The sequence below is a fragment of the Lytechinus variegatus genome, chromosome 3, assembly GCF_018143015.1.
Source record: "Lytechinus variegatus isolate NC3 chromosome 3, Lvar_3.0, whole genome shotgun sequence".
Lineage (NCBI taxonomy): Eukaryota > Metazoa > Echinodermata > Echinoidea > Temnopleuroida > Toxopneustidae > Lytechinus > Lytechinus variegatus.
Genome location: NC_054742.1, coordinates 13370854 through 13392744, shown reverse-complemented (window position 1 = coordinate 13392744; position 21891 = coordinate 13370854). Strand labels below are relative to the sequence as shown.

The window sequence follows — 21891 nt, the reverse complement described above, 5'->3', positions numbered from 1 at the left end:
TCACCTGAATGCTAATATGTATTTAGAGAACATATCATTGTTAAATGCACCGAGAAATATGACATAATTTGTATAGGCCTTTGTGTATGTAAATTGATATTTCGTTGAGGAACGCTTTGGTAGGAGAGTCTCAACGTGACTGGTAATAATTTATGTTTAAGAGTGTAAGTGTAAATTCTGAGAACAGCCGCAGTAGAAAACATACTGTTAAAGGGATGGTCTGAGCTGAAAATATTTATCTATTAAAGTTTATAAATATTTTGAGAAAACAGTTATATGCTCATCATCATGAATATTCATTAGGTGGGCTGATGATGTCACATCCCCACTTTCCTTTTTCTTATGTTATCACATGAAATCATAAATGTTTCATATTTTCATACATGTGTAATAATGTATCTCCATTGAGATGAAATAAGTTGCGACAATAAATAACTAATGCATTTAATCAATTTTCAATCCTATTGTTTGATTCCTTGTAGAAAATTTCATGTAATGAAATACAAAAGAACAAGTGGGGATATGACATCATAAGCCCACCTAATGAATATTCATAAAGACATGCCTAGAACTGTTTCACCGGAATAATGCAAATCTTAATTCAATAACTTGGTTATTGTTAAAGTGATAACATTACAAATTAAAGAATCTAAGACTGTCTCTGCACAACATCTGCTTCAGACTTGGACACTTTATAATGTAGTCGCTATCGTCTACCAAGTCCGGTACATTCTGATGATAGTTCGGTCAGCTGTACCCTATAGCCTTTTACATCAGTTCTTAATGTTATACGATCCTTGATCGGTGGAGTTTTGTTCTACCACCTTTATTGGACGTGAATAATCAAACGAAAACTCAATACGGTAGATGTTGTTTGTCGATCGTCCGACCTTCGATCTAACTAACTAGAAATTTCATGAACAGGGCTCATTACAGAATTTGGCTGGCTTTAAAGCGATGTTGGTCCACACAACGTGGACGGTTGGAGAGAAAAAAGAAAACTTGAAGCTGGTTTCATGACTGTGATGCGTTAAAGCATTGTTTTCGTCACAATTATCGGCCTATAAAGATAGCTTGCTCCTGATGGGCATAAAGGGGGTATGGATAATATTTTTTTTATATTTTAACGTAGATATGTGTAGGTTGATCTCCGCGGGGGTCTTAGAAGGGTGCATGTTATACTTTCTGACATCTGTGATTGGTAGAGCATTGAAACGTCCTGTTGCAACCTTGACATTCGGAGTTGCTGGAACATGCTCGCCCCTCAACACTCTTGTCGCACCCCTGGATGGTATAGCAAAATGAGATAGAGGCATAAGGGGAAAAGAGAGGAAGGATGAGGAGATGGGGGTGTTTAAGTAAGAGAGAAGTAGAAAATTAAAAAATAAATATGATGGCAAGGGGAATCAAATGTGGAGATTGGATCGAGGCAAGATTGGAAAACAATCAAAAGTAGTTTGTCAATCTACTTATAGTAAATTTTAAAAAATAGGTTCATATTAATATGTCGATACACTGGCATGATTTTAAAAAAATTCGCTAATTATTTTGTTAAACTTTAATTTATGTAAGGATAGTAAAATTGGATACACAGCCATTGTTCTACTTACTCTCTTCCTGTCCCTAAATAATCCCCACATATCTGCGAAGGCCGCTGAAGATGATGATTCTGTAGGTTCTTGATCATGTGTAGGTTGAGGGTAAGGAACAAAAGACATAAACCAACCGTCAGAGGTATCATCAGCAGTATCATCAGAGCTGGATACAAAGGTTCCAAACCCGTCTGGTCCAATGGACTCCTCAATGACAAGTGGTGCTTGCCCTGGAATGATATGAATGGTTTTGCTAGTTCCTCCTGATGTTCTGCTATTTCCTCCGAATTCTGTTTCTGCTGGAGTATGGTGTACAGGTTTAAAAGCCCCCCATGCTCCAAAACCACTGTCTTCAACGGTTTTTGTCCCCGTGGGTATGATAGGTCCACCAAAGACTCCATCTGGGCCCAAATCCTTATCAGAGTTCGTGGTACCATGAGGTACCCATGGACCAAAACCATCATCATCTGGTATAGCTGGTTGAAGAGCAGGTACTTCTACGACTGGGCCAAAGGCACCCTCATCAGTCTGATCATCAGCCTGCGATGGTGCAATAGGTTTAAACGCACCCCAGGTTGGTTTATGATGTCGATGGTTTGGTTGCTTCTGAATAGATGGCAAAGGGAATGGTAGGATCTCTCTAGCAGCCTTGTGAGAACCAAAGGCTAGTTCACGCAGAGAAGTAGGATTCATTGGATGCATTATGGCATTCTTATGGGCGCTTGAGTGATGCTGATGATGCTTAAAAGGCGATGTGGTATGTTTCTTGGGATGTAGAGGACGAGAATATACCATGGAAAAACTACACCAGATTAAGACTACGCTAACAATTATTACTGTCCTTGGTAAAGGCTCCATCGTGATGATATTCTTATTCCAACTACAAGATTTTTATCACTGCAAAACAATGGCGTGTCTTGTTTCCTTTTCTGCTTCTACATGTACCTGTAAATCGGTAGATAAAATATATGTGTAGAGATGGGTATTTTGGAGGAACTTCATTTAATTTAATAATATTTGCATTACTGTATTATTGTATTGGAAATATCATAAGGCAAAATAGATGATTATCAAGTATTTCTGTTTTATATTAAATTGACCGGAATAGAAATTGATTTAATTTCATCTAACGAATCTCACTGTATTATTTATACATAATACAATGTACATATATAGTTTGTGGCAATGTGAACTAACAAAAGAGACATTATAATCTAGGTTAGAAACAAGTAAGTATGTTATCATGGTTAGATGAAATCACTAAGTTATGAACGTCAAGATTTCGTATCTGACAAACATTTCATAATTAGGTACGGATAGCTCTATTTAGTCTTTAGAAGCACACTTACAATAAATACAGAAATTATGCATAAATAAATACAGTGCGTATCAAAAAAAGTTTACACTTAGAAAAAGTCCTGTAAAATTATACATTTGTAATATCCTGAGGATTTTTCCACATGTTCACATTGGTACAGATCCATTTAAGCAAATGACGATATAACTGTCGAAAAATATTTCCGCTTGAGTGAGCACCAATTACTTTCGAAAAGTTAGTGAAAAATGATTTGCGCAGAACTTTGAAATAGTTATGCGAATAAAAGTAGACCTTAATCATGAAGAACACATGGAATTGAGCTAGTAAAATTGATTTGAAGATATCTTTTACCTTTTCAACTTGTTTCCTCGCCCAAAACACTTCGAAGATTGCATTGCGTCCCACCCCACTCCCCCACACACCGAGGGCCATCGTGACGATATTTGCTTTACACTGAACTGTGATTTACATGAAATGGCTCAGGCTTGATTTTCATTTTGTTAATCATTGTCAAGCTTGGGAAAAGTGTGGAGAAACAAGTATTGAATGAAAAATGAAATGTAAACCCACTTTAGATGGTAAAAACTTAGTGAAAAATTGCTGGAGATGTCTGATATAAATTTTTGTTCAGATTCAGTTATGTCCTCAGATCCAGCTGGCACAAAAAGGGTAAAGGTTGTGCTTACTAAGTATTGAAATTCTAATTTGGGTGGCAAAACTGTTACAAAATGTTTGAATGTATCCGTTTTATTTCAATTGACTAAAAGTGCAAGGGAAATGTGTGAGAAATGTTTTGCAGGGTAAGTTTGATTTCACCCTTTCTCCTGGACACAGCGTGAAAACAAGCATTTCTGCGCAAACAGATTTCTGCGAGCTTTACAAAAAATGACAGTGCTCACTCAAGTGTAACATTCTGTCAAAACTTTTACTTTCATTGGATAGATGAGACCCAAACCCAAGATTATTTGTGAAAAAATTACCCACATGTTGTAAATTTTTTAATTCCCAGAGCTTTTTCAAAGTGTAAACTTTTTTTGATACGCACTGTATAATCATTAATATAATTCATTCAATGTATATACGACACCTTGTTTATGTTCCTCTGACAGAATTTTCTCGAATAAACTTTTATTTATTTGCAACTGGGAATATATAGTTCTTATCTTATATGATTGTGTAACAAATTGATATGAAATTGATAAACTAAATAAAAATGAATTACATATACAAAAATATCTATACAAACGCGGAGTAACGATCGTAAAATATGTACCACATTATTAGTCTGCTGTTGTCACAAATCAGTATAGATTATTGAGAAATCTCTCGAGATTTTATCAATAACCATATTGATGTCAAATGTGAAAACGTTGAGAAGACAACAAGAATTCATGGCAAACACGCTCTCATCTTTCAAACATTAATTGAAGTTGGAGAGGAAATGCCACGCATAATTGTTATTTCAGAAGAGAGTCAGAGAGTATGCTAAGCTGTGTTGGTGTGAGTGTGCTCTGGATAATCGTTCTTGTAGCAGATTTAAAGGAGTATAGGCATAGTAGGAAGTAATATGAAAGAAAACAAAATCTCAGATCGAACATTTGAAATTCTGGGAATTTGGCATTTTCAATGCACATTGCGCTAAACAAAATAAGAAAAATGTGCATTCTTATTTTTTCTTTGTATCTATAATTACAGTTAGCGCTGATTTAAGGCACGTCGTGCTTTTCCCCTCACTAGCTTGTAGATTTTTTTTAGCATCCCCTTATAGCAACAAATTAATGTTAGCATCCTTGCCATTGGTATCCTGTATCAAAGGGGTTTATCATCTAAATTAAGTCAGACAACATCAATGATAAAGCAAGAACGTAACTCTCACCAATGATTTTAATTTGATCCTTCCGTTTTGTCAGATCTGCTAAAAGGTATTTTAAATGATAACATAAATATATCAAGAATTAAAAGATTGGTACAAGATGACAACCTACTTTCTGAACCAAATTTCCGCTTCTTGGTTCACATCAATGATCAATGGGTTTAAGGAAACAATATCAACTGATTAATAAAAAAACTTCTTAACACATCTTTGCAGCATAATAAAAATAATACATTTTTGAAAGAAATCTTATACATTCTTTGCCGTAAGCAATGATAAATGCATGACAGACTTTTCATCTGCCAAGTTTCGTTTTCAGAAGTTAACCCCGCTTGCAGTTTTGGGGATACTAATGCCTGATTAAGGGGTATTTATGACAAACTTGTTTTTCTATGAAGAAAACTATAATTATGCAGACGAAACACATACATGTTTACACAGAATATGTCTTTTGTTCATATTCAATGTCCCTGGAAGATAATCAGATGCTATTCTCGCTGTTTCAAATCATTGATCACACAACACACACTATCCATCTTAATCAATACTCAAATTTCCTTTTAAGTGGACATGTCCAAAATGAGCTTCAGTAAAGTCAGTATGTCCACTTCCCCGACATAATGTTATCAAGGGTTAAACGTCAAGTCCATCCCCCAAAATAATTGAATGCTTGAACAAGTTCATATCGAAAATATCAAAAGGACAAAACAATTAAAATTTCATCAAATTTTTACATTTTGCTTTTTTTTCGTATGATTTAAAAAATAATAAAAGATTGTAAAATTTTAATCAAAATATTGAATTGACATTTTACAAAATTTGCTAATATTTGACGCTTATTTGTGAAAATTGAAAATAAAGAAATAGTGCAGGGCATACCAATTCACTTTTCAACTTTAAAAGGAAAAAAATATCCATCCTGATGTCAAATTTTTTTAAAGTAGAGAAGAAAATGAGAAAAACACACAACTTGATCAAAATCTATCTGATATGGATTCCGTAAATTACTAGTTTAATAGAAACGTGTTTGAAATCATGACTTGTGTCCGAATTCCAAACATAATTATGTAATATCAACTTAGTTGTTTTTTAGGAAATGCCACGTAATGGAGTTAAATGATAGTATATTGATTACAATCATTTTATTATAATAATTATAACGGTATGACGTGATATACTGGAGACATAAAAAAAGGAGTACTTCAGTGTTTTTAATTGGGGTAGGGTGACAAGCGAAGTCTTACAATCTCATCATATTCAAATGTACTGATTGATGAAGGGAAAAGACACATGGAAATTAATTAAGACAGGAATATCACTGACGTGTCCCGATAAGAAACTTAAAGTGCAGACGAAGAATTTTCTTGCTAGCTGGATTCTCTACACTTTTTTTTCTTTTCTAATTCCGCTTAAAAAGTGGGTTAATTAATTCATTTGACATTTCACTGTACTTTATAGGTGCCACCAATTGCAAGGATTTTGTTTATTCTCCCTCGAGATCTCATTTCAACTACATGTATATAGGCTAGAACTATTTTTCTCATTCCCCATCCATACCCCCCCCCCCTCCCCCTCTCTCTCTCTCTCTCTTTCCTTTAATCTCTTCACTCCTTTCCTCTGACTACTTATGTGACATCATGACATTTGTTACAACGCGAGGATTTAAAAAGAAGGTCGTATGTATATGTCATGGTTTTACGATCTCCCATGACAGAAAATCAACATCAAAGTTTGGAATGATGTTTGATATACAAAATAAGTCAGTTAAATTTTACACATTCTCAGTTTCAACAACAAATTCAGTTATCGTATCAATATAAATGTATTGTCATCGGTGATTGAATTATATTTTTACTGTGACTATAGCAACCAAGACACGATGTGGAATGTACGCATCGTGAGTAGATAGGTAAAGATCGTGTGCTAATGCTAACACTGAATAAATTAAATAATAAAATGATGCAAATGAAACAAAATACAAAAGGGAGACGGAGGAAGCAGTTGTGAATAGGAGAAAGGAAGTGAAGAAACTAGATCATAACCTTTCTAAATGTCATTTCATCCTGCTTTGCAATGTTCCATAAGAATCAGAATAAAGCTGGATATTTCTTTTAATATTTTCATTGAACAGTCTTGTCGATATGTTTCTTTATAGGACTGATCTTTATTTGGCATTAGAATGACCTGATAAGAATTTTGCAATTAGTCTTGAGTTCTTGCCATTGGATTGTTGGTTGATCACCTGTTATCTCGACACCAAAGTGAGAATTTGGTCACACTCTTTATTAAAGTTTTACAGGATGGTGTATGTGGTTTGTACGATAGAGGGGTGCATGCTTCATGGAGAGTATCATCTTACTTGAAAGGCACTATTACGTGATCGATTCAAAACAGAATTATACAGAAAATGATACAATGTATTGCACCGTGTTACCGTCTCAAATACCAGGAGTACAAAAATAAGTCAAAGAAAGAGAATGACAGAGTGAGATGACGATTGCGAGAGAGAGAGAGAGTGTGTGTGTGTGTGTGTGTGTGTGTGTAAAAAGAGGGGAACTCATTAAATCTTATGTTTGATAATTGATGGTAAACCATAGAATGTTTAATCAAGCACTTTTCCTTAGAATAGAATTATGAGATAGTAATGATTTATTTTTCACATTAATGGAGAATATCTTTTGGCAGAACTCTAAATGGATAGGTCAACTTTAAAAAACAAAATAAAATAGAATTTGTTTTACTGATGAAATATTAAGCTTACAACTGAATCAAATCATGATAGGTGAAAGAATCGACAATTGATATCAAAGAATTATGATGTATTATTGCAACACAAAAATGCAAAAATGCAAAAAATGCAAAACGAAAATGATTTCTATCACATACATTTCATTAATGTGCAGCTGAGCTTATAACACAAAGGACTGAAATTCACCTGCCCCAAACTAGAGAACAATGATTGCATGATATCTACTCCAACACAACTAAATACATTTAAAGAGAAGAGTACGTTGAAAAGATGAGGAATTCAATTCCGATTCAATTTTCTATTTAGAAATCATGAAGCATACATTTAAAGTACAGAAAGAAAAGACACGTACACGTTAAAAATATATCGAAGAATTTGTACTGTGCTTTCTCCATCTAAGAAGATCATCGAACCATCAACCCTGTCTGAATAGCGGTTTTATTTTTCTTTCTTTCTTCCTCTGTCTTTTTCTTCTTCTTGACTCGACAAAACATGAACCATTCCATTTGTTGATAACTTGCAACGCCGATTGGCTAAAGGAACCTCCTATTATTCCGCAATGATTGAATGAACTTATCTTTATATGAAAAGTATTCTTTATTTATTCATCGTATTCTGTATTGATCGACTCTATTTATACATTAGAATACATTATGCCATAATCATACCAACATTTACTGACGTTAACACGATGAACATTATTGAAATCACTTGTCCACTTGTAAATATGTAATATCATTTGGTTCTAATTGGTAATTGTTTAACCTAAAAAGACTGAGGAATGACTGATTTGTTGTTTTTTGGTATTTTTATAAATAGAAATCGCCGGCAACAGTATTCATAACTAGAAACAAGAAGAAATTAAAAATCTTAAGAAGTAAATATGAAAATAATTACATATTTTAAAATTTTGTTTAAAACACAATTTGACTGGATTTGTACATTACTATACATCACGTTTTTGTGCACATTCGGGTTGAAATTCACTTACAAAATTGATGCATAAGTTCGGAACTAATTAAGTACCCGGGGTCGCAAATGTGGTATTAATCGTTCGCGAGACTTGTAAGGGGAAAAAAATGATATGAAGCGTCCAGTCCCCCTCAGCAAATTGTCGATTTGAATCAATAGGAGAAAACTGCATGTAAAATTAGAAAGTTATGACTTTGAAAATTTTAGATTTTTACTTATTTTTCACAAAAAAATTATATGCACAACCCAGTTACATGCAAATGGGAGAGACAATGATGTCTCTCAATCCCTATAATTTCCTAATTAGTATTTTTTCTTTGAATCATACAATATTTCAATTTTTACAGACTTGACAAGAGAATTCGAATGAATGAAAAAGTGTTAAAACAATGGTAATTCCACATGTTCAGGGGGAATTGTTTCGTAGGACAATGAGGAGACAATCAGAATATTTCATATTTAACATAATAAAATATAAAAGAAACAGTGAGTGAGTGGTCGGATGACATCAGTCTCCTCGTTTGCATACAGACCATGATGTGCAAATAACCGTTTTGTGAAATTAAGCGAAAGTAAAAAATGTCATAACTTTCGTATTTTGTATCTAATTTTGATGAAACTTTCAGTGTTACGCCTGTTGGATTTTGCTCTTTTATTTCAAATTAACTTTTTGTTGCGGTGGATTGTCCTTTAACGCGAGAGGAGGAACCAAGTCGTACCCTCATATTATTCGGGTTTTAAAAGATTCCATTTACTAGTAGTTGAAAGACAAGATATAATATTTTTACGATCACGTTTTCATCTCTGTTTGGAACATGCAGCTCTCAAACACAGACAAGTCTATATAGTGAAAGTTCATTATAATTGCTTCAGGTTGAATTCAAATTGCATCTTATTGGTCTAACTGCATGGCCCTGGAGAAAAAAGTCTTTTGCACACCTATACATTTCTGAGGGGGTATGTAATATATGCAGTACCCCAAAACCCGTATTCTAACCTTTCTTGTCGGAATATTTTAGAGAAAGGGCATTCCTATTTTTCTTTTTTTCCACCTTTACTCCACATGCTCCATGCAGTCTAAATGAAAATCCAATTCCCCAGGTACCTGTCTGACCGACGTGCTTTATTTGCGCTCCTTTACTCAAGCTATCCTATCATTCGATTACAACATCGACATTCTCATTTAAATTACAAATTTCCTTCTCAAACTTCCACAATATATATTGTATTGTAGCTGCCCCAAAGTACAATGTATGATGCAGTGGCATACAGATGAGGGGCTTGGGGTGCTCTTGCCCCCCCCCAAAAAAAAAAATTATAATTATAATTATAACGACCAACAAAAAAAAAGAGAAAAGGAAAGAAAATGTAAGAGAGAAGAGTAAAATATGATATCATTTACTAAATATTATGTAAAAATCTATCATATGAATTAATTTCTTTCATAAAAATTTTCAACTTTTTATAAATTTTACGCGATATTCTATATCTAGCCCCCTCAATATTTTTGGCTCAATACGACACTGGTATGATGGCTGCCTGCATGCAATAACATGATACTATAGTAATAAATAGTGAATAAATAAATGAAATAAATGAAAATACTCTTAACGCAATTTAATCTTCGATTTGACAGGACAGTATTAATTCTAACAGAAGGATTCATGTCTTTCAAAGGCACCAAAACTTTTGCAGCCCACAATGAAGGAATTTGATCAAATTACAAGCTATCCCATTAATAATACGAATCCCCTTACTTGGGTTGACATTTTTTTTTACCTATGAAAAAACATTTAATGCTAAAAGATACCATATTAAAAAGACACAAACAAAACAATTTAAGTATTTGAATAGGTTTGTTAATGGATTTTGACAGCATTATTCGAAAATTATGGCAAAGATAATGAAAAGATTAAACGGAATTTTGCATTAGCAAGAAGTCTGAGGATCAGTATTTTCTCATTTTCTGCCATTTGATTTGGCGCATTCCTTTTTTTGATATCTCACTAGACTGTTCCGTGTTCGCTCAAGCATGAACGAAACTGGGGGCCGTTTCATAAAGCTGTTCGTAAGTTTAGAGCGACTTTAAGAACGACTGGTGATCCTTTCTTATGCGCTAAACCTTCGCCTATGGTGTATATCGTTTACCAAAAGAAAGGATCGCCAGTCGTTCTTAAGTCGTTATTATCTTACGAACAGCTTTATGAAACATTCACCTGATATTTTTTAATGGCATTTGAAAGATAAGACTTCAGATCTTCTATTAACAACAAAATATAGACATCATAGTTATTTCTTATTTATGTCTTACTCCCATCTCTGGCTCAACCTTTCTTTTCATCCCTCCCATCTCTTGTTCTCTCTTACTGATAAACGTCTTTTCTTATCGAGTCGATATCGGGTCATAATATTTTTATTCTTAATCGCAAATTACGATTGTGACTTTCAATTATCTCCAACACGTAAAAAAGAAGGAAATGCATTATTTTTAGTGGTAAAGATTGTAAATTCAGTCCGATGTATTGGTAAGAGCATCAACAAATACAAGTACTGATTAATGATGAAATACAATAGCATATTGATGGTAACCAAGAAAGCAAAGTGAACAGAACAATTCAACTTCTAGTCTCACCTTTTAAAATCACCTTCATGCATACACGGACAACTTAAGCAGTTGAAATTACGATCTCATTAATTCTGTTGAAAACTCTCACCTAATACCCCACTGACTCTCATCAGCATGTCAATTTCTACGATTCCTCAACGAGATGGATGAAAACTTAATGAAGAGATGCACTTAACATCTCCAGAAATCATTTGACAGTCACGATGTAAGATAGAAACCTTGATGGGATTTATGAGACCAAAATTGGAGCTCCTGGTTTCATCGTTATAAACACACACCAATAAGAGTGAATGCCACCGTAACAGTTGCGATGCTCCCCTTTTAAAAAGAATGAACTTGTGACGAGAGCGGTGGTCTTTATACTCCTCGCAGTAAGGCGGGTCGATGAGTGGCGTCCAAACAATAATACCTAAAGAACTCAAGTAGCTGCTTCAATTACGCACGACGCATCCTTTCCATATCAGTATGTATTATGATGGCATCGAGGTTTTATCAAGAAATCTATTAAAACTCTTTATAGGAAGTACACGGCTTCTCATCCTTGTTATTGGAGACCATGATTATAGCTTTTTTTTTTTCATTTAAAGACGTTTACTCAATATAGTGAAGATGGAGCTTTAATGTTTATTGGAGAGAATAACACCAAATGCTGCGTGAATTTGAACTAATTTAATTTCGTGTGAACTCCATCCCCCAGAAAATGCATCTTACTATTTTATTCAATAGTTAGTGAATACATACTTGACATAAATGTTAAACGATGTGAGTTTATCACTGTAAAATATACACGGGAATGTATAAAATGTATTTTGGCTTTGCGTATGTAATAATTGTTTTTAAAGTTAATGACATCACTATTTTGTCCTTTGTGCCATTTCAAGTCATTATCTTGAACATGGCATTGTAATCATGTAAACAAATTGAATTTACCTAACTTCTATCCATATCTGTATCTGTGCTGCACTCTACCCAGTTGATGTGAATGGGTACCCGGCTGGATTAATTCCTTGAATGCATGAACGCTGAAAGGCAGCTGGAGCTATAGCCGGGTTAATAATGATGATAATAGTTATAAATTGGCCTCGGAATAGATTGTTTTCATATAGATGGCGCCATACAAATGCATATTACAATAATAATTATTGATATTGATATTATCATTTTTTATCATTACTATTATTATTATCACCATCACCGGGCATGGTGGCTCAGCGGTAGAGCGTCCGCCTCATGAACGGGAGGTCGTGGGTTCGATCTTCGGCCGAGTCATACCAAAGACTTATAAAAATGGGACCTTCTGCCTTCTTGCTAGGCGCTCAGCATTTAGATTGGAGAAGGGTAATGATAACATGTTATGCAGGGCCCGCTGGTAGAACAGTTTCCTAACTGAATGGGGTACCCTGGGTAAATAAAACGTTATTATTATTATTATTATCATTATCATTATCATCATAATTGTTGTTGTTATTAGTATCATTATTATTATTATAATTATTATTTTTATCATTAATATTATTATCGAAGTTCATGTTAGGTTTGGCATTTTCTAAACAGCATTTATATTTCTTACTCACCTCCTATTTCTGTTTCATTTCCTTCTTATACTTCTTCCTCTTTCTCTTTTATTTTCTCATATACAACTTTACCATCAGTATTTTTTCTCATAAATACTTCATCTATTCTCATTCTTTCAATTTATCCCCAATGTGAAGACTGTATTTTACTTCTTCCTTCTTTGAGCCATCTTCTTCATATTTTCTTCTCATTTTGTTTTTTCCCCCTTTTTCAAAGTCCGTTTTGTTTTCTTTCCTTTTCCAAGATTTTGGCTCTGGATTGAAACGAAGGTTAGTCTAGATTGGGGTTTGTCTTAGAAAGGTTATAGTTCTATCGTGGTATTATACAGGAACAAATTATGTATACCGTCTTTCTACTAAAAACACACGTATTCTAAACGAAACCATGATTAAATTGTGGTGCAAATTTCAACCATGTTTTCATGACCAAGCTAAAAGACAACTGATACATCCGCACGTGCTCTCCTCAATAGCAACTACAGACAGAAAGGGTGAATAGAATATGACGTCAATATATGACTATAGAATGCCGGTAAGCATTGGCATGGCAGTGTCTACTAACTATTTGGTAAATCCTAAAAAAAAACTTGCTCATCTTCTGCCATTTTTATTGAAGTGACACCATGTTCTCTTTAAGGTAAATATTTTCATCCATACATCATTTTGAGAGTGCGTGATGAACGGGATGAGAGAATTGAGGGGGGGGGGGGTAAATACGATTGAAAAGTCTTTCTATGGATTGACGGTTGACCCAGCATGCTCATACCCATCTTGTATCCATTTTTCATGTAGGTCAGATCTTAGCTTATAGAAATGTTAAGTACAAATGTTCAAATTTGATATAAAAATGTAAGCACGAGCGTGGGACCTATACTGGCTGCTGCTTTCCATTTAAGTACATTATATTTTCATTATAAAACATCGTCATCATCTTCCATCTAAATTCGTAACCGAAAATTACATTGCGAATTCTGCGACAGAATTTATTATTCAGGATAGATTGGCGATCTTTAGGCTTATTAAATTGAACTCTGAACAAGAGGGATTGGTACAGGTAACTCCCGGGCTTCCATGCTATCCTTTTGATCAAAACTTTTGTGATAAAAACTATAACCTGAAGATAAGTAATACGTAATAATTGAATAAATATCATAATTTGTATCAATCAAACAAACTTAATAAGATCTTTAAACATTGCATTAAAATAAATCAACATAATTAAGTAAATCCATTTTACTATAATTATCATCATTTTCATTAACACTTTTGTAATGTAAATTGAAGACAAATATTGCGTATATGATTGAATAAATATCATTGTGTATCCTTCTAACAAACAAGAACTTTATGTAATCAAATAAATCAACATCATTTTGTATATCCATATTATTGCCATTATTAGTATTATTATTATTATTACTGTATTATTAATATTAACATTATTATTTTTAGTAGTATTGCTTTTAATGTTATCATTGACATTGAGGTGTTATTAGTATTAATAGAATTATAGACTTTGATTCAGAAAACCATCGAATAGACTTTGTGAAGCTAAACACTTCTCTACAAATTTTACATGTTTGAGAACTAATTCAAAATGAATGAAACTTCTGAAAATTCTAGTTGAATTCAATTATGATTTGCCTCATTTTATGACGTAGTTTCTTGAGTACCTTTATTTCTAGCATTGTCCTATTTTCAAAGAATTCTCTCCCCGTACATAGAGTAATAAAAGTCGGACTTTGCTTTTCAGCTGACAGCTACTTTTGCTGAGAACAGAGATAAACGTCTTACAACACACTCTGCTTTTTGACTTAATTTGATTTCTCATAGAAAGGTAATAGGTACTAAAGAGAGAACAAAACAGGTAAAAGTAATTTTAACCCTTAAAAATAAGGGCACCTGACATTGTGTGCGGGGTGAGATGAAGGGAAAATTGAAGGGTATTTTCCAATATTGAGGAACGGTTGAAATAAATCTTTAGACGAACATTATGGCTCTCATGAAGTCACCAATATCATTCGAGTGTTTCCCCGACCAATCAAGGGACTTCAGTCTTCATGTTTAATGCTATTGTTGTTGTCACCAATCGCCCCGTATGGAAAAGGAAGTCATCTTATTACCCTTGCCTGAACACTATAGAAGGGGCTTCTTGATTAGACTAAGGGCTCGCTATTTTGTGCACACTTTAATCAATATATTTTCAATGTGAGCTACTTACTGTGCGATGCATAGTGATGGCAAGACATTTTGCCGCTTTCCATCCAGGGGTGTATCGGTTTTAAATGGAAATATGTCTTAGAATCAATTGCTCTCATCATTCCCCATGGAGTAGAAGTTAAAAGTGAATGTTGTCGTGTGACGTGTGATATTATAAGGGGGCCTAAAAACTTTAATTAAAGTAAATCATTGTGGCTTATTGCCTTTCATTTTAAGAAGAAAGTTTCTGAGGAAAAGATATCGAAAGTGTGAAATTGGATAACCGTTTAATGGTCAATATGAATATTATTTGTAGGAATATTATTCTTAAAAATGCTACAATGCTATAGTATTAAAAAGTCAATGCCCCCTTAATAACCACAACACCTCCATCACCATAATATTCACAATTTCCGGTGACGATATTACGACAATATACTTCTCTTTGTCTAAACCACACGTCAGTCAAAAAAATAATTACGTCCTTTTTTCGCATTTAAATTTTCCAAAATATACTTGAGGAATATTCATTTTGTAAAAATCTATTTTTTTTAATTATTATTATTATTTTTTGGTTTCTTTCTTCCAGCAGTGGCTCACATCCTCGCATCATTAAAGATGCCCTTCATGAGAGGGAAGGGGAAAAAATGACCTACATATTCCAACTGTTCTTTTGAGAGCAAATCATCATATTCACGTCATACGCCTTACATCCATTGATCGCTTTCAAATTGTATCTCCAAATGCTGCGTTACAACTTACTGAGCCAATTTTCACTGGCTCTTGCACCTTTACTGATTTGGATGTGACACTTTGAACTCCATTTTTTGCCTCATCTGTATGATCGAGGTGGCCTGCTGATCACCAGCTTTTATTTTCTGCAGCATTTAATCTACCTGTTACTAGCGTGCAAACGTACTTTATCTTCTGTGGCATGAATCTACCTTGGGGCGATAAACGATGTAAAATTTAGCAGATACGCTGGCTGAACGATACATACTCTGAAGTGGTTTTGCTCAGTATGTTTAGGTAAAATGAGCGAGTGGATATGTTAGTACGTGCGTATTCGCAAATACACATCTTCATAGCCCTATCATCAAAATAACTTCACATCAATATTTGATCTAAAATGTCACGAAACTATTTCTTCAACTGACAATTTCATTTTGGTGAAAGTGTAAAACTAAAATATTTTGACCTAAGTAATGAGAATAAAGACTTATACACTGAATCTTTAAAAATGGAATATTATTAAATTACAAACACTAAAGATAGCGGTTAAAGAAGAGAAAATATGTTCTCATCTGATTAAAGTGGTTTAATCGATCCTGATTCAAAAGTCACTAACCTTCCACTTTCTATACGATATCACAATGTGTCAACATTGTTCTCGCTCATCCACCAAGCAGTATCATTTCACACTCATAAATTATCAAATAATTCAACACTCTAAAATTAACCACAGTATCAATGGCATTTAAAATGGTATTTCGGTTTCCATGACAATAATAATGTTATTATAATGCTAACATATCTGTATTTGTCATCAATGACTCCTTGCTAGCTGATGAAACGATTACACTTTTCTTGCCAGTGGTAAAACCATTTATCGCTATTGTCTGTGTCTTTCAACAAAAAGTTAAGAATAATAGTGTGAAGGTCTTTAAGAAGATACGGGATGTAACTCAGGGGTAGCACTGATCTGGTGATTCAGGTTTAAAACTAAAAATATCTAATTTGCTCACGCGTGCTAAAATTGATAATTGGTATAATAATAACATCAACTTCCAATCATAATTTTTACAAAATGTACCAAGTTTAAGAACAGATAAAGTATCACTTATATATTGTACACAGTGAGATGAAACCATTGTTGCATTAAAATGATTTATTATGATAAAGGGGGACGACAAAATAATAAGGTATAAGAATCATACGTCTTCCAAGACAGCTTTCGCGCGCAAGGTCCCAGTATAAGGCATTACAGTCAAATCACTTCTGAAATTATCTGACGTAATGTCACGTTAACTCGCCCTGTGCAGGTGCGGATCCAGGAGGGGGCCGAGCCGGCCCTGCCCCCCTATATTTGGCAACCTGCAGAAAAAGTGTACTCTTTAACTTGATAGAAACTATGAAAAACAGAAAGAAAAGTAAGAAAGAAGTATCATACCCATGATGTGTAATTTACAGCCTCGTAACGGCCGGCCCGACCCCGAAAGGAAACAAGAAAAAGGTGAGGGGAAGAATTGGAAAACAGACTTTATATAAAAAAAATTCGCTCGCGCTTCGCGCTCTCATTGCCTGTGTAAGAAATCCAATTCAAGAGGATTAAACGACACTTATGTATCCAGTTCTGATATTAATTTGCACACAATATTTTAGCTCGCACATCAAGCTTTCATTATTTTGTTTGATTTACACAAATTGTTTTATCAAAATTTTCAGCTCGCGCTGCGCGCTCGCATTGTTTGATTTGTGAGATACCTATCCTCTTTGGAAATTCTTTCCAAAAAAAAAAATGATGTCAGTATATCAAAAGATTAAGCTCGTGCTTCGCGCTCGCATTTAATTTGTTTGAGACACATATTAACGCGCTTAGATTGTCCAATTTTCAGTCAGGTCGGAATATAAAAAATGTTGAGCCCGCGCTTTGCACTCTCATTACTTAATATTGGTAATACTTGTATCCTCTTCATTAATCACTAAAAACAGTCCTAATTGAGTCCCTTTTCTCGTTCCTATAATAAATTTTCGGCTCGCGCTCGCATTGTTTAGTTGGATACTTATCTGTGTTCATGATTATAAAAACTGCTCAGAATTTTCAGCTCTAAGGACATAAAATATCAAATAATTTTAGCTCGCGCTTCGCGCTCAAATAATATATCAAGACCACCTGAGATACCTTATTTCGTTAATAACAATAAAAAGTAACATATACTTAAAACTTCAGTCTTTAGTTAGGACTATCCCCTGAAAAACAACCAAAAAAATAGATTATAGCGGCCAATCGAGAAAAATGTTTATGAAAATATTTTTCGCCCCCCCCTCCCATATTGGCGAAAGCTGGATCCGCCCCTACTGTTCGAACATGCTAATTGGAGTGTCAATGCATTTACACTTTGTGTTAGTGTGGATGACACAACGCTTCTCATCTTCTAAATCTTGCAAGTACATGCCTTATAGGCATCACCTGGGTCGCTGACAAAACAAAGCAAGGTCCTTTATAGGTCGAATTTACATGTATAAACCGGCCATCGCTTTTCTAACCCCTTATGGAGTCATCTAAAACCCTTAGACACTCATTATTGAAGAAACAAAACAATTAGCGTGTAAACTCCGTATTAGGTTTTGCTTTATTAGCACGGTAAACAGTGTCAGAGTGTTTCAATACAAGATTCCAAAGTTGACAATATAGTATTATCAGAGCTACTTGTAAATAAATGGGCTAGAGACCAGGACAAAATATAAACCAGTACATAATGGAATTAACATGAAGAGGCAAAATAGTCAATTTGACTGCTCGCCAGAGAGAGAGGGGGTGATAAAAAAATATAGACTCATTAACTAATCAGGTGGGCGTTACTTGTCCATGGAATGCCGATCTTCATGTCAACGCATTTTGGTTCTCTAAATTTCTGACGCGAGGGTCAGATTTTTCTTAGAAGGGGACAGTGATCATGCTTAACTAGCACTTTGCTCCATAAGTACAGTCCTTGCATCTTGTAACAATCATGTATGACATGGAAGGATTTCGTTTATATCTTGCACACATTTGTTCTACGCTGGCCGTACGGCGAGTCGAAAACAGTCGTTTTATTCATTTTTATTCAAACCGCCTATTATGTAGCTGGTATAAAAAAAAAATGTTGAAACAGCTGTTTTCAACTCGCCGAACGGCCGCCGTATAGAATGTGACCAAGGTATAATTTTTTTTAGAATTATATACTTTCATAAGGTGTAAGCGCACAGGAAAAGTAATTAAAGTGATCTTACCCCCACGTTTTTGAAATAAGGTACGGAACAATTGGCACCAGCTTTTCGCAAGCTTTTTAATATGTCTTTGTCATCAGGTGTATTACCAGATGATTGGCAAAAAAAACTAAATGTATGCCCACTGTATAAAAAGGGTAACAAATAGGACCCTGTTATTCATTTTAACTGTCGACCTTACTTCTGTTACATGCAAAATCTTAGAACGTATTTTTTGTAAACACCTTATTGATTGTATAGGATGCCGTCTTATTTTGAATATCAATGATTGCAAAATACTACGACACAATTTACAAGTTTTAAGCAAATGTTCTGAAGCTTGGAACCTCGATTTTAACCTATCTAGTGTGAAATTATCCAAATGTCCTAAAACATCACTATATTCTGTACTCTATCAATGGACAGGAAGATGATCATGCTATTTTGAGTATTTTGAAGAATTAATTTTTGTCTCCATGCTGTGTTTAATCTATAATGACCTGCGTTGATATTTTGCTTTTAGTAGTTGCTGAATGTCAAATAGTATGCACCTTCTTTGGCAAGACCGAAGACATGTAAAAATTTCATCTTATTTGTATGAATAAATTCAAACAAATCAAATCAAGTCTTCAAAACCATGGGCGTCACTCCGAACTTGAGCTAGGGAGGGCACATCGTCCACTTTCCATTGAAAAATATTTTCAGCAAAATTCCCCTGATCAGCTACTAAAAACTTATTTCATGGGCTTTTGAGGGGGTATTCCGAACTAAAGACTCAAGCAAATCTTAGTACTATTCACTAACAATCTAAGGTATCTTATAAGGCCCAAGTAACTAGATATTCCATAAATTTTGACCTGAAAATCGAACATTCTGAGCAGTTTTTGTAATCATAAACAAGATGCGTACCTAAACAATAAATGCAACTCTGAAGAGAATATCTCTCCAATCAATAATGCGAGAGCGAACCGTGAGCTGAAAACTGGACATTGATAATATACTGATAATATTGCTTCTTATTAACCGCTATTTCAAAAGTTACAAAGCGCTGTTTTATTTTCTATGATCACTTCTTGTTATCATGAACAGGATAGGTAGGCATATCAATAACTAAACAATAAATGCAAACGAGTGGCAAGCGCGAGCTAAATTTTTTATATGCATAGCAGTGACTCATGAAGAGGATAGTATGCGAGCGCAAGGGCGCTCGCGAGCTGAAATCTTTGGAGATATTAAAGACGTAAGAACTGGGCATTTTAAGCACTTTTTGACGCCCATGTTCTAAGCTTCAGACATGCTTCCTTTCCTCGATCTTTCATAAACTTTTTTTTTTCTCTCACTCTCTCCCTCCCTCTCAACATCAATCTCTGTATCTTGATGAGCTCAGACAAAAACATTAACCATGTTAACCGTCAGAATCTTATATGAGACAGAAGTGTACGTGTTTGAACACAGCGCCCACATCGAAATAGTTGCATGTTATACATCAAAATTAATGATGACATATACTGCACGTAGATTACCAGGTTCAATAAAAGAGACCGCCGTGCCTCATATTAATTACGTAGTAAAAATTTTTAATAAAAAAATCTACTTAGCGATCAGGATTTCGCTCATAAAGAGCGTGTGCTGCAAAGGTTTGGATCGAATACAAACAACATTATGCGAAAATGGGTAGTTGGTTCATAATAATAATAATAATAATAACAATTTTATATACCGCAAAATCGCAGAAATGCCTCTCTAAGCGGTTAAGAGAAACGGAATGAATTATAAAGGAAATAGAAATACTTTGCAGAACAAAATGTATCAAAACTAATATAACAATTTACAACTTTCTCACCAGATCATGAATAAAGAAATACCAAATGGGCCAATAAACATGTGATAAGTCTTAAGGATTACTGTACACTGAAAGAAATCCCACGAATTAATCTGCTGGGGGCCAAACTCCAATCCAGGTAAAAAAAATAAATAACCAAGAATAAGGTCCAATGTGACAGGGGTATTCTGAAAAGTCTCGTAAGTTTCAACTTAAATTTACTTTTAAGTTACCCATTTAATGGAGCGCTATACCTCCAAATTCTTATTCTGAAAACTCTATTAGCGCTCAATTAAGTCCCTTTAGGTCACTCCCCTACTGAGCCGAATTAGCCAATCAAATGCGCTCTTACAACGTAAAATTTTCTCCTAGCGCGCAGTGTCTCTTAAGGTCTCTTCACTTTGCTGCCTTGCAGCGCAGCGCCCGGCTAGCCGTCTGCTGCAGCTGGTGCACTGCACCACGATCTTGATAGACAGAATTTTTGCTGAAAAAATGCTTAAGCATTTGCATCAGAGATTAGAGGTTCGTTATGTTGTTGAAATTGACTGTTGTCTTTTACCTTTCTCTCTCATTTATTGTACCTTTGTGCCTTTCTCTTTTTTTCGAACGCGTTCTGATTTTCACAACCCCCTATTTATATACATTTGCAGCTTTCTTTCTTTTTCTTTTTCTCTTTTTACAAAATTTTATTTGCCTCTGTCTCGGGGCCATGATGGGGGGTCTTCTTTAACTTAATTCCTACTTATTAAAAAAAACGACATACTTTTCATTTATATCAAAAATCTTCTCCAACAAAATTTGAATAAACATATTTTAAAAATCAAACAAGCATAATTTAAAAAAAGCCGAAATTTTATTGAAATTTGATGTACAAACGTTGTGACATTTTTTATTTCATAGGTTCTTATAGGTGGGGAAAATGATGGCATCACGCACTATTTTTTTTCTTTTGTATTTTATTCTATATTCGTTTAAATACTAAAGGGGTCTATGCTTATTTTTTCATTGTCAGAAACAAGGTTTAATTCACCCCTGCACATTGCTGCAGTCTACCGTGATGCTAATAATAAAAGAAAATATAGAAAAATGATAGTCTTATTTCCCTATAAGTACACAAATATTTCTGTCTCCTTTCCCCCTTTTCTAATTCATTTATTACCAAATATAGTCCCTAGGTCCATTCCTTATTTTACTTGT

General features: G+C 34.4%; 1 protein-coding gene across 3 annotated transcripts in view; it reads right to left on the bottom strand.

Annotated features, from left to right (window-relative positions):
* Positions 1 to 372: 372 nt before the first annotated feature.
* Positions 373 to 21891, bottom strand: part of LOC121410264 — a 32968-nt gene continuing 11449 nt past the window's right edge. Inside the window, exons 1-3 of one of the 3 annotated variants that reach the window (XM_041602223.1) lie at positions 11137 to 11492; positions 1611 to 2537; positions 373 to 1284 (exon numbers count right to left, since the gene is read on the bottom strand). In XM_041602223.1, coding sequence (XP_041458157.1) covers positions 1177 to 1284; positions 1611 to 2450 — 948 coding nt within the window. In that variant the 5' untranslated portion in view covers positions 2451 to 2537; positions 11137 to 11492 and the 3' untranslated portion in view covers positions 373 to 1176. Of the gene's footprint in view, positions 1285 to 1610; positions 2538 to 11136; positions 11493 to 21891 lie in introns of those variants that run through there. The other 2 variants (XM_041602224.1, XM_041602225.1) reach the window with 2 other exon arrangements.